Genomic DNA, 13,741 nt, shown 5'->3' with positions numbered 1-13,741 from the left:
TATAAAGAAATGTTATCTATATCACAGAGGTGTCAAAAGAAATTATCTTTCACGTTGACACATTTCAACATCTCTGTCGTAATCCTGATCACTTGAACTGATTCACCACATAATGCAGACTGGAGTGCGCCCCTTGTGATTAAATAAATAGGATGCAGTCATAATTTCTCACAGCTGGCCAAATTCCTCTCGTGGAGCAGATTGGACTCTCGTGTCACACCTCTGCTCTCTCACCTCAAAAATATCACTCACTGCACAGTAATCACAAGTCACACTGCAGTGCAGAGGCGGGCCTGTCTGTTTCTTTGTCTGTATGCCTTTTAATATCACTATAGTTTTGTGTTTTGCTCCCAGCCCGTGGCCGAGGAACTGCAGAATGGAGAGGGCTTCGGCTACATCATCGCCTTTCGACCCGTGGGCACGGTCACATGGACACGGGCGGTCATTTCCACGCCGGGCGTGGCACGCTACTCTTTCCGCAACGACACCATCCCGCCATTCTCGCCCTTTGACGTCAAAGTGGGGGCCTACAACAACCGCGGAGAGGGGCCCTTCAGCTCTATCGGCATAGTGTACTCGGCGGAAGAAGGTAGACTTCACAGTTAAATACGCTCTAATCTCCCTCTTTATAACTCTGACCTTGAACAGTAATCATGAAACGAGTTTTTTTTTTTTTTTCTTTTTTTTTTCTCGTGCTGTTATTTCCCACTCCTCTCAAGCTGGGAATGTCAACTGGATATTAGTTATCGTGCTGGTAGATTACAGGAAATCCTAGCAGACACTTACCACGCTGCGCTGTCAGGGAGGTATCCTGTTAATTGAATTTGCCGGGCAGATAGTCTTCCCTGATGTCAGTCACAGATCCCATTAAAAGAGAGCGGGGGAAATAGCTTTTCAGTGAAACTACAGGTCTATTCTGTGCTTTAACTCTCATTGCTATTAGTGTGTGTGTGTGTGTGTGTGTGTGTGTGTGTGTGTGTGTGTGTGTGTGTGTGTGTGTGTGTGTGTGTGTGTGTGTGTGTGTGTGTGTGTGTGTGTGTGTGTGTGTGTGTGTGTGTGTGTGTGTGTTTGGTGGATTCTCACTGCATCTCTGCTCTATTCTGCAGTCCCCAGCGTGGCTCCTAAGAGGGTTAGGGCTCGAAGTGTGTCTGCAGCACAAATTGAAGTGATCTGGGAAGCTATCCCTTCCATCCCTGAAAGAGTACTTGGATATGAGGTATGACTCACTGCAAAGTCACCCCCCCCCCCCCCAAAAAAAAAAAGATGATAATTGAGCTTTTCCCCACGGCTTGTTTATCAGAGGATAACCATCCTTCTGTTGTCCTTTAAATTAGTTTCCCTCCATCTTTGACGTATAATATTTCACTGTATCGTCTCGTGTATCTCCGCAGAGGTTTTGTCCAGAGCGATAATAATAATATCACGGAAAAGGGCCTTCAATTGCGGTGACGGAGAAACCCCCACAGGAGAACAAAAGAGAGTCCCTCATCTTTTTCAAGAATGCAGAGTGGACTTTGCTGTTTTTTTTTAGCCCACCTCCAGCACCACAGCGCCTCCTCCTTGGTGCTCTTTCAATATCTGTCACCTCTGGCCCTTCAGCACAAAGCTGTGCAGTTGCCATAGCACTGGCCACATTGTCCTTTCTCCAAATGCAGGTCCTGAAGTGGATCCAGGCCGCTGAATCTCAATCGACCAGCAGTATGGAAACGAAGCTGTGGTCTCACACACAAACTGTCAGGGATTTTCACAGTCAAAAGATTGTGTTGCCATCCATTGAATCCCAGCTCTAACCACACAAAAGCTTTAATTGATAATAAATTGGAAATACAATCCACTACAAACCACAGATCTCCCAGACGGCTGCGTCCATGTTTGAATTTATCTACCTATTGATTTAACTAATTTGTCAGTTAGTACCAGAAGCATGAATATTAAAGATAATGCAAAGAAAAGCTCAGACGAGAATCAGTTTTCTTCTGCAAACATCACGTCTCCGGCACTTGTAGAAGTTGGCTAATGGCCTCGGGGAAGGTAGGATCTGCATCGTGTCTGGAAGAGCAGGGGAATCTCGCTTTGCTGTAGAAAGCTGTGATTTGTCAGTACAAATAACGCTTTTTTGAAAAATTGGAAAGATTTCTCCATACCCTCTTCATTTTTAATAATTGCAGTACTTGAGATGGATTGTTCTTGCCCGTGCTCTGTATTTGTATGACCTGCAGATGCCCTGTTTACATGATTATTTGCAGCTGTGAGGATGTGCATCATTAATTGAGACTATACTGGTGAAAAATGTATAATCCAGCATCTCCCCTTCCCTATAATTCTGTAGTACAAGCAGCATTTCAGATTTCATGGAGGAATATGAATTTCAATGACACGTTATCAGAAAGTGGCTGCTCAAGCCTGTAACGTTTCCTTTCCCTCCCGTCTTTCCCTCTGCCGCCAGGTCGTATACTGGGAAGACGACACCAAGCCTGACACTGTTGGCAAAGTGCGCCTAACTGGAAACTACACGCTGGTGAACATCACGGGGCTGAAAGCGAACACAGTGTACTACCTCTCTGTGGCCGCCTTCAACACGGCTGGCCCCGGGCCGCAGTCAGCACCCATCAACAACACCACAAAGAAACCACGTGAGTCCGTCCCCGGAGGGCCATTCAGCGCTTTTTCCAAATGGAAACTCATTCACGAAACCCCGTCGCATGACGCGGCCCTGTCTTTGCCCTGATAGGCGTAGTGCTTCACAGGCTTTGTTGCCAGTGCTTATGAAAATCAGTCTGACAAGAGAGATTTCCATCCTCACACAAGGAGGCCCGGTGCCAACTGCGTTACACCTGCAGTGAATCTGAGCGGTCTTGAGGTGCCCTTGAAAGACGGAGCAATGATTCTTGGCCCTCTCGAGCACAGCAAGAAGAGAAGCCGTATTAAAGACATACATTTTGTCAAGTGTAGCTTGAATAAAGATTAATAATTTCTAGCCAAAGATCAAGTCTTTGAATGAAAACAGGAAAAAGGAAACAGTAAAAAAAAACAAAAAAAAACAAAACTGCTGGCAATAATTAGAAAGTTGAACGAAAGCATTAAAAGTCAAATTTAAGAATCCAACTGATACAGTGGTCACAACATTCAATGCCAGCCTAATTATTGAAAAAAGTGAATTGCTTTAAAACATTTATATATACCGCACCTTCCATCTGAAAGGTTTCATCACCTTCATGTGACCTGGCATAGAACTCAGGATAACAAAATCCTCACAAGATCTTGAGAATCAAATCTCCAAGCAGGTTCAATTGCTTTCATGAGACGATCAACTACACAACTATGATCTTACACCTTGACTCTCATACAGGCAACAACAGGTTACCCTGTGCTACTAAAAGTACCATAATAACTTTTACATTTTCATGTTTTTGTTTGTTGTCATCATCATTAACAGCCTTTAGCTAGTCCACTGCTGGATGGAGGCCTTCTCCAAATGTTTCCATGTTTTTTTTCTGTCTTGAGCTGTCGGAGGGACTAAGTAACTGGGGAGGCCAGTTACTTAGTTCCCATTCTGCAGTCCGTTTTGTCCATCGGTTGTGAGTCATTCTCGCTATGTGGCCTGCCCATTTCCACTTCTGTTGTTTGATGCACACTGTGATGTCTTTCACTTTGATTTGCTCTCTGGTCCACTGGTTGGTTTTTCCATCTTTCCCGTTTATGTTTGTTTTGGCGCAGAGTATATGCGACGTGCTTCCTGTCAAAACATGTTTTTATTACTATCTAAAATTACCAAAAAATAGTGAAACAACTCTGCAGTTGTGCTATAGTTGGAATGATTTAATGACGATGTTCTGCTGGTTCCTATTCCTTTGTGTCACTTGAATGCGCCGTTAGAGTGAGTTGGCCTGTGATTGGCTAAGAGTGGAGAAGGCGGTGGGTCAAGTGTGCGGGCCTGAGCTGACTGACTGTGTGTGTGTGTGTGTGTGCATGTGCACGTGCGTGCAAGCGTCTGGTTGGAGGAGAAGGAATGAAGAGCAGTCCAGTGTGTCTATGGTGGTTGTGTTCAGTAATAAAGCGGCTTTACAAACTCAAGTTCCTTTCCAATGTCCTGCTGGACGCTGCAATAGTAACGCACAGTGACTTGGAGAAGTCACTTTAACCTAATTACTGGTTTGGAAATAGTAACGCATTAGAATATTCCTTACTGAAGAAATTGGTCATATGTGAGTCATATTACTGGCATTATTGCACAGACCTTACATTTGACACCTCTGGGCTAACTCTCATTGACTTTGTTGACTGAGTTGATTTTGGCTCCAGGCCCAACGAGAACATAGCTGTGGATTCATACTGCTGCTTTTGTAGGATTTGTCATGTGTTGTAAAAAGATAGTTCATTCAATGTGAACTTCTTAATGAATTATTAATACTATGTTGGACTAAAATAAAGACAGATTTAGAGTTCTTGTTATTTATAAATTATAGCATCATTATTTACTGGGCCAGCCCACTTGAGTTTTGCTTCATGTGGCGGCTGAAGTAAAATGGGTTTGACTCCCTGTTCTACACTGTACGGCTTTTGACTGTTGTGTCAATTCATTGCTTGAGTAGACTTGGTTTAGCTATCAAAAATTAGGTAAAGTTAAGGTTAGGTTATCATAATAACACAGGCCAGTCCAACAGTTTATAAGACTGATTACGGTGATGTGTCACAATAGTTTTATGGCAATGCTATTTCTTGGCTTGTTGGACAACTCAATGTCATTTTTTGCCGATTTGGTGTATGTAAGAGGAGAATTAAGAGTACAGCTTTATAAAAGTAGCTATTTCTCTCCAAATGATGGTCGTTGCCAGTCTTTCGTGGCGATATCATCATCGGATTATGGAACTCACATATCGAAGCACAAATTGGTAGTCAATGCATGTGACTGGGGACATCGGTTACGTTATCATGTGATGACCAAGCTTTATGCGAATGTTCTTGATCCGTATATGAATGAAAAGACAGGCATTCTGTTGTATACAATAAGCAGTTTCTCTGTAGCTAATTCAAATTGAAAACGTAGGCACACAGTGGTCTCTCACTATCCTGTTTTTTGGCAGCATACATAACATGCTGTGAGGTTTTCAGTCAGCTCAATCATGTTACATGTAATTCTTTTGCCAAAGCAAACTTTGTTGAAGTCCTGAAGACGCTTCCACTCTCTTTCCTATTTATCAGCTCAGTCCTCACCAGAATTGCTGAAACTGAGGTACAACTTCTTAAAAATCTTAAGTCCAGTCATCCTTGCGAAACACTCGGGAGAGTTTTGTCTATTTGCTGCAGGTTACTAAGATGCAGTGTGTTGAACTTGAAAGCCTGCATAGTATTCACTGTGGCTTAGTGTTCTGGTGAAACCGCATTTTCATTTGTTTAGCAAGTGAATCTTCTTCCTAATCCGGGGATGCAAATTGTTCCCTGGGCATGCAAGTATTTCAAAGAAACAACCACAGAAAATTGTCAGCAACATATCCGGCTTATTGATCTGATTTTCTTTTCCAGCTCCAGATCGAGCTCCACTCAACATACAATGGACAATGATTGGCTCCACACTCACGCTGCACTGGGACCCTGTAGTCGCCATGGAGACGGAGTCAAAGGTTACAGGATATTTGGTAGGTACCGGTTCCCTGCAACTGCAAACTTGTTTATCTTCACAATGAACTCATGAGAGGCCATAATCATTTTCTCCTACGAGAAGGGTTTCACACAGACATTTCAAGGAAATGCAAAAATGTTTTGCATTTTTGCTTTGAAAACGTTTTGTGTTTACACAGCAACATTTTGAAAATGATATCCGTTTACACATAAACGGCAGAAACGCTGAAAACAATGTTTTCACTGGAATGTTTGTTTTTGTCATGAAACTACACACATTATAAACAATAACAATGACAGTACACAGACATTCATAAGGACAGACGACCAAGATGGATTGTCGTTTCAGGCATTTAGCTATGTGTAATCACAGAAAATCAACCCAAAATAATAGATGGTCTTTAAGAGGTTAATGAACTTTCCAAAGTATTTCACAGCTGTGTCAGCGGAGCTCGTTATATGAGTAGATGATGATTTTAAAATTGGTTTTCTGTCTCGCCCTTCTTCTACCCCGCCTCAGGTACTGTTGAAGAGGCACCGCTACAACGACATCCAGACGATCCCCACCACCAAAACTACCGCCGAGCTCAGCTTGGCAGCCAACGACAACTATCTCATTCAGATCAAAGTCGTGAGCGAGGGCGGCGAAGGCGAGGGCAGCGAACCCATCCACATCCACAAATTGAGTGAGTTTGTTGTTCCTTCTATTTTTTTGTCGCTCTGTTTTTTAATGTTTCTCTCTTTGGCCACTGATAAAGCTTAAGTGAGGATTCAATAATTCAGAGAGAACATTTCATTTGGCTTCATTGCATCCCTTTCCGACCATGTGTAATAGACTTATTTCGAGTGCGAGAAATGCGACCTTTTTAGAAATGCGTGCGCGGTGTCATCCATCTCTGCCATTGGGGTTATTATTCCTTGTTGACTGGCTGCACAGCGCCGCAGCATATAAAGCAGTTTCTGTGCTCCCATCCCCTCGCTGTGCAAAATGGCGAAGTGGCTCGGGTTGCTTTGATGTGATTCTAACTTTATCTTCTTGCGATACTTAAGTAGCCTCTCCTGTTGAAAGCCACAATAATATAGATGTGGGGGGAAAAGAAGGGGGGGGGGGGAAATTCCCTTGGCTTTTGATGGATGGCGAAATTTAAAGGAAGATAGTGCGGCAAACTGCAGGTTTTCCTTCTTTTGATGGAAAGCAGGATATTTCTGAGTTCTTCATGAGCTGTTTTTTTCTGTGGTTTTTACAGGCATGGGAGCGCGGGGCTCCGGAGCGGGCCGTCTCAGTCTGTTGTGCCACTCGGCCATCCTCATCAGTGCGCTACTCTCCTCTGTCTGGTGATGTCCAATCACAGCCCACGAAGCGCACTCCCTCTCTCCTCTCCTCTACACCCCCCTTCAGTCAGCCTGTCCCACATTAACCCTCCACTGGACTGGCACATGGCCCGGGCTTTCAGTGGCAAGACAGGGGAAAGTCTAGGAAAGGACCGAACTCTTAAAGGGACCACGCGCCAATTTTTTTTTTATTTGAAAAGGACATCAGATAGTGATGAGACGGTTTGCGTGCATGATATCTTTTTGGTATTTCTTCCAGCGTCATAAGTGCCACCCTCCCCCTATGCTTAGAAATTCTGATCTCTACGCGATTCATCATCTTAGTATCTATAGCGATACTAATGCCTTAAAATCCCCCCCCCCCCCCCCCCCCCCCCACACTTCTCATATACAGTCAATACCAAAGTAGGTGACTGAGGCTGCTTACTTCTTTTTAGCCCCTATGTACATTTCCCCAAAAGGAATTTATGTTATCATCAAGGCAAAAACTATTCTATACATTGCTATTGATAATACCATACTTGGTGTTTTTTTTTCTGAGTAGCTTTTGCCAAAAAACAAAAAAACTCCATCCACTTCAGGCTTAAAGGTTTGTGAAATATATCAAAGATGCATCGCAAATTGAATATAACTGTGCCTGAAACTCATTTATCCCCACAACCCCAGGTCTGTTTCTGAGCCCCTCCTCCCCTGTCCCTACAATACCCTGATAGATCTTACCATTTTGCTCTCTGTCTCATGCTCCTCTAAATAATAAATGCCTATCACGCCGCACTCTCAGTCTAGCGGAAAGGCCTGGATTGTGGAGGGAGAAAAGAGACATGCGGTGTTACTATGTCAAGCGTATCCCATGTGTACCGTTCCTCCTCTACATTTAGACGACCTGCGTTCTGGATATGCTCCTCATATCGCGGAACATGTATACCGTCTACACCCCATGTGACCAGCCGGCCCGGCGCACAACAGACTATGAGATAACAGTGCCTTCAGTCCAATCTTTTTTTTTTTCTTTCCCTTCTCTTCATCTACCTTGGGGGGAAGAGGCAGTCTCTGTTGTTTCCCTTTTTTGAAAAAAAGTAGCTAGAATGTAGAGAAAACCCATTATTGGAAATGGTATGTTGATTAAATTTTCATTGCGACGCTGGAGCACCTGAGACAAAAAAAAAAAAGGGTTGGAAGCTTTAGGAAAGCCACAACGGATTGAGATATATGGCAGAATCTTTTTTTTTTTTTTTTTTTTTGAGTCCTTGTATTTATGGCCTGTGGTATAATAAATGTATGACTCCATCCGTATCATAATTTATGGGCTATTAAGGCATCAGAATAATTGATGCGAATACCACGGTGAGAGAGCCCTGACTGGAAATAGAGTTAAAGGCACAGCTGTCATTTACCACCTCCTCATCTCCATCAGTGGAATTCGTACCAGACTGAAGCGGGGGGGGGAGGGAAGCCCAATGCTCTGCTGAGGGAGCCACTTTTCACGCCCTTTTATCATGGGGACGAGTCTGTCTGAAAGCCAGAATTACGAGCCGATTTGCTGGGGTCCCGGCGACGTTCACATGGAGGGATGCAGTCAGCTGAGCTGCTACACTTTGCTGTGCCTTTGCCGAACACGGGGCTGCGTACAGTCGTTCGCTCGAAGCTGTCGTCGTCTGCATCTTGCACTCTTTCACGGCCCCTCCCCTCCCGCACACGCGCATCTGCCACCCCAAAGTCGAATGAAAGCACAAGGAATTGATGCAAGGTGACTGGACGTCCTCACTATAACCGTCTGAACAGGTGCGCGGACCCAAGAGGCCTCGTAAAAGGTCCGTGCGGCCGACATAATCAGGCTGTCCTATCTGCTCCCTGACTGGTTTCATAAAGCCCTCTGCTCGTTCATTAGACTGCTGCAGACCAGTCAATGGGATATTGATTTTCCGGCCCCATTATTACAGCTGTCACAATTCAGCTGCTTGATTGACTGATGGCCGACTTCTTATTGCACTTTGTTCTGTTGTGTTACAGTCAGTGATGTTTCAGATGTCCTTCACTTCTCTTCTTAACATCCAGACTTTAAAGGCATTTCCCCTTTTTTACTTTTCAAGGATTCTCATTGTGTTTCTTCTCAGTTTGAACAGAAATCTCAATGTATTGGCTTAGTTTTGTTTTGTTTGTTTGTTTTTTTTCCCACAGAATTTGCTGTTCAGATTTAAGTATTTTGTATTGTGGTGGTAGATTGTGACTTTGAATCAGACCCGTGACCTGAAATCGATTAGTTGGTTGATTCTTTTGAGCTGTTCTTTGAAATAAACCCACTGTTGGGCAGCGCTGCGCTCCAGCGATAGGACTACTGCTATCTTTGTTTCCAGACAACAGAAAAATCCCAGTCACACCAGCATTTAAAGCATTGAGATTCCATGCGGAGCTCGACTTCTGTCACTTTTATGTGTGCTGCTGGCATTGCTTTCAGCTCGGGAATACAAAATGACTGGCTGTGTGGGACTTTCTGCTTTTATTAAGCCCTAATTTTTTTTGAATTAGAAGCAGCTCCACAAATATTTGATGGTTACAAACACCCGTGTTCTGTTTTTTTTTCTGTTTGTTGAATAAACTGTGAGGATTTAAACGTACAATAGGGAACATTTTTAATGAAATTGCAATGATTAAAACAATGTGATGAAATAACTTTTTTAACATCTCTAGTATGACAGAGTGTTGTGCTGCAGGGCTTTCTGAAAAAACTTAGCAAGTAAATCGATGAGCCCCGATCTATTAAGACTCAATACCATTGTCCACCACAATGTCGTGTCGGGGGACACTTAAGCATTCAGGCCCCGTTTTCACGCCAACGTTTTCAAGTAAAAATGGAAACCTTTCATGGTGTTTTGGGTGTCTGATTACACAACAAGGGTGCTCGGTGCCACTGATAACGCAACCTTTGTAAAACAGCTCCCAAGTTTGACCTTGTTGAAAAGGCTCCAACTCCATTTCCGTGTGAACGGGGAGGAAAACGCAGCTTTTTCATGTTCATAGCATATTGTTCCCTGTGCACATGCGTGTGGTGTTTCCATTGCAAAAACGACCAACAGCAGCCACTAGTGGCCCAACATGGTTTGCAGCGTTTCCGCCATTTCCATGTAAACGGACATCATTTTCAAATTATTGCTGTGTAAACGCAAGTCTTCGCTGAAACGAAAATGCCGAAACGATGCGTTCTCACTTGAAACATCGTGGAAACAGAGCCTGAGTCTGCGAGAGGAAAAACTGAAATAGATGCTGGAGGCTGGACAGGCAGGACACTACACTGGCTCACCACCACCACCACCACCACCACCTGAATCTTATCGATTATACTAAAATCACTAGGGGCAAATAGCATAGTTGCCATTAGCGCAGCGACATATAACCCACCAAGCTTCAATCGCTTGTGCAGATGAACGTCACTGTGCTATTTCGTGACGTGCCGAGGCCTCAAAGCAGTTTTTGTGTTGATCCGAGTTACGTTAATGAATCCTTTAATTTCCACAAAACACAATCGCGAAGACAAGCCTGCACATAAATAGTTTAAAAGCTGTTTTTTTTCTCACAGCTGTCTTATTTACATGGTTGGTCGTAGTTGAGCCTCTCGTCTATAAAGCAACATTTTTGTTTCTGGCCTTGTGCTTTATGAATACTACAAAGTACATTCAGAAGTAAGTGAAAGAAGTTACCGGAGCCGGTGGGCGTTGTTGAAATGTATTGATTACGCGAAAACTACATATCTATTTATATCCATGAGGTGAGTTCAGTTGGATTGGTTTCTGTGTCCGTCGATGCTCAGACAGGAGTGCACCTGGAGCAGTGTAAATAGCTTGCATATATTTTTTAAAACACGGCCAGCAAAGATGACCTTACTGCTTTTATATAGTGTGTTCTCTGACCTTAATACTGGTGTATTAATCAATGATCTCTGTGAGATACTGACATGTAGAAGGGAATTTTCATATTGAAAAGTAACTGTATTGTCTTGTATACTAAAATTGTGCATGTTAATCATTGTTTGTGAATTTGTGTTGGATTTTTTTGTAAAACTATAACTTAATAAAAATGTTTATTCCAGATTCTGGTCTTCCATCCTTCTTTGGCCCAAATGAATGAAACCTCATTTACCAAGCCCAGTCACATTAGTACATTTGCTTTTTGGATAAAAAAAAAAAAAATACAATTTTAATGTAACATTTAAACTTGAGTCTGTGACCAATTCTTGTGCTAGAATCAATTATTTTGAAGTATATTATCATTGTTTAAATTCAATTCAATTCAATCCAGCTTTATTTATATCACACCAAATACAAAACAGTAATTCCTAGGTGCTTTTAACAGAGAAAAGAGAAAAACCCAACCGATCCACACGAGCAAGCAGGTTTATTTGCAACAAGATTAAGTGTGTAATTAAGATAATGAGTGGGTTCATTCACCTTCTGTGAAAATTCGATTGTGTCCAGTAATAAGCTAAATGCCATGTTAAGGCTGTCATTGTCAACATCTACATGAATATTAAAGTCACCCACTATGATGAATTTATCTGAGCTCAGTACTAAAGTAGAGAAAGTCTGAGAATTCAGACAGAAATTCAGAATATGGTCAAGGAGGACGGTACACTATGGCAAGTAGAACCAGCTGCTGTGTTTTGTGGTCAGAATGTATACAATTTAGTGATATTTTCAAAGGATTTCTGGTTAGTTTTAGTTCTGGGATCGATAAGAAGACTAGACTTATAAATAGATGCTACTCCTCCTCCTCCTCGTCCAGTTTCTAGAGGAATATGATGATTAATATGAGTGGTAGGATTTGCTTCATTGAGGCTGAGATATTCATCTCTTTTTAACCACGGTTTCAGTGAGGGTCAATAAATCAAATTTGTAATCGATTATCAAATCACTTACAAGTAAACATTTGGATGATAGTGGATGGATATTTAATAGTCCACATTTGATTGTTGTGGGATTTTGTTAACCGATAGGAGCAGTTTTGATTTTTATCAGATTCCTATGTTTGACTCCTCTCCTGTGGGATTCATTCTTGTCTTTGGTAAAATGGTCGTGGAACAGAAACAGTCTCCACATGAACGATTTGGACGTTAGAGGGTGAGGAGGCAGCAGGAAGAGAGTTTAGTTTTGAGAAAAACAGATGGTGAGGATGTAATTGACAGAGGAGAACAGTAGGGGGTGCTGGTGCTGCCAACAGCAGCCTGAGGAGTCCACGAGGAAGGACACTCGGGGGCGTGTCCGTGGGATGTAAACAGTCAGTCTCAAGAGGACGGGTGTACTTTATGTAGGATATTAGCGGCTAATATTTCGCTCCCCAGCATGTTGGTGATCAATGAAAGTTATCAATGAAATCTACATTGCGGCTTCTGCAGGCGGAAGTAAGAAAACGTATTCAGGCTTAGAGTTCTGCTGAAGCGAGCTGCGCCTCGGCCAAGTGTGGAAATGGGACCAGAGGTAAAGACAGACTTTCCACAGTTACTTAAAAACTTAAAAAGTTCATTAAAGTCCTTCTTCGTCACTTCGGATTGCCGACGGGCTGTATCATTAGTACCTACATGGACTATAACTCGGTGGAAGTGCGCGTAAAAGCTCCGGAATCTTACCGAGGATCACCGGGACCGTTGCTCCAGGAAGACAATGTGTGATCGCGTTGAAGAAGCGGATGTTTCTAGTGATGGAATCTCCTATTATTAATGTTGTTGGAGAGGAGAGAGTACGGGGAGCAGGTGGTGGATGAAGATGACGGCTGGGTGAAGTGGGACTGCAGCGACCTCCATGAAGCTGGACAACACGGCGTCCTTCTTCTCCAGGTCTGTGGAGAGCCGTCGAATATCATCTTTAAGGTCAGTGATCGTGTTAGTAACCTTTTGGAGTGCGATGTAATCCTCAGAAGGCATAGTTTATTGATAGGTGCGTTATAGTAGTAAAGAAAAGAAAAATGGTAGAAAAGGAAAGAAATGGTAGGGGATACAGAGCTCAAGGTGAGGGAACCCCTACATTCACATCACTTTGAAGCAACGCTTCCTTTATCCAGGTGTGAGCACGAAACAGTATAGTTTTACATCATTGAGTTAAGCTTTCTCTAATGATCACGTTGAGTAGTAATAGATGGGTGTTGCTTCTGTTGGTTGCAGCTAATTACAAGTCATGTCCGTCAAAGAATGCAACCACAATGAACACTGTACAATAGTCACACAAATGAAGTGCAGATTACTTTAGAGACACATTTAAAAGACAACATTTCAATTTTGTAAAACAAATGAGTGTAAATTGAAATAGAATTTTAAGGTGCATTCATTCACTGAACTTTGTAGGAACACTGATCAATGAACATTGCTCTTTGATAATAACAAGCGGAAGTGACGAGTTCACTCGTTTTGAACTTTATTTGGAGGGTGACCTGGGCAGAGGGAGCAGTTAAAATGTAAGGACAGAGACATGATTTCGATCTGCTTGCCAGCTTTTATCCAGCACCTGTATATAGATTGTTTTGGGAAAGTTTCTGCAGTATTTGTGTATATCTTTTTTTTTTTTTATAAAGTAGATTTCTGAATTCCCACACACCACTGACTCTGGGTGTAAAGTAAAACAGACCTGTGGAGCTCTAAAACCCTGCTGGTGAATAATTCATGGCAGTCCACTGGTGGGTTTTCACAGCCATCAAGTGAAAGCCTGATGTGTAAATGAAGAGTATTAACTTTCACATAGATTAACTTTAACATCATAGTCATACTTGATTAAATTAGAAGCGCCCCCCCCCCCCCCCCCCCCCCCCC

At 42.8% G+C, this 13,741-nt stretch overlaps 1 protein-coding gene across 1 annotated transcript in view; it reads left to right on the top strand.

Moving 5' to 3' along the window:
* cntn3b (contactin 3b) overlaps positions 1 to 6,958 on the top strand; it is a gene marked incomplete at both ends in the record, with an annotated part of 71,374 nt that extends 64,416 nt beyond the window's left edge. Inside the window, 6 exons of the mRNA XM_080495259.1 lie at positions 355 to 589; positions 1,107 to 1,216; positions 2,447 to 2,633; positions 5,524 to 5,636; positions 6,140 to 6,305; positions 6,867 to 6,958. Of these exons, the coding sequence (XP_080351385.1) occupies positions 355 to 589; positions 1,107 to 1,216; positions 2,447 to 2,633; positions 5,524 to 5,636; positions 6,140 to 6,305; positions 6,867 to 6,958 (903 nt within the window). The remainder of the gene's footprint in view (positions 1 to 354; positions 590 to 1,106; positions 1,217 to 2,446; positions 2,634 to 5,523; positions 5,637 to 6,139; positions 6,306 to 6,866) is intronic.
* Positions 6,959 to 13,741: the final 6,783 nt, after the last annotated feature.

This window comes from Blennius ocellaris (genome assembly GCF_963422515.1).
Source record: "Blennius ocellaris genome assembly, chromosome: 4".
In the NCBI taxonomy this organism is placed as follows: Eukaryota; Metazoa; Chordata; class Actinopteri; order Blenniiformes; family Blenniidae; genus Blennius; species Blennius ocellaris.
This window is presented reverse-complemented; position numbering and strand designations above follow the sequence as displayed.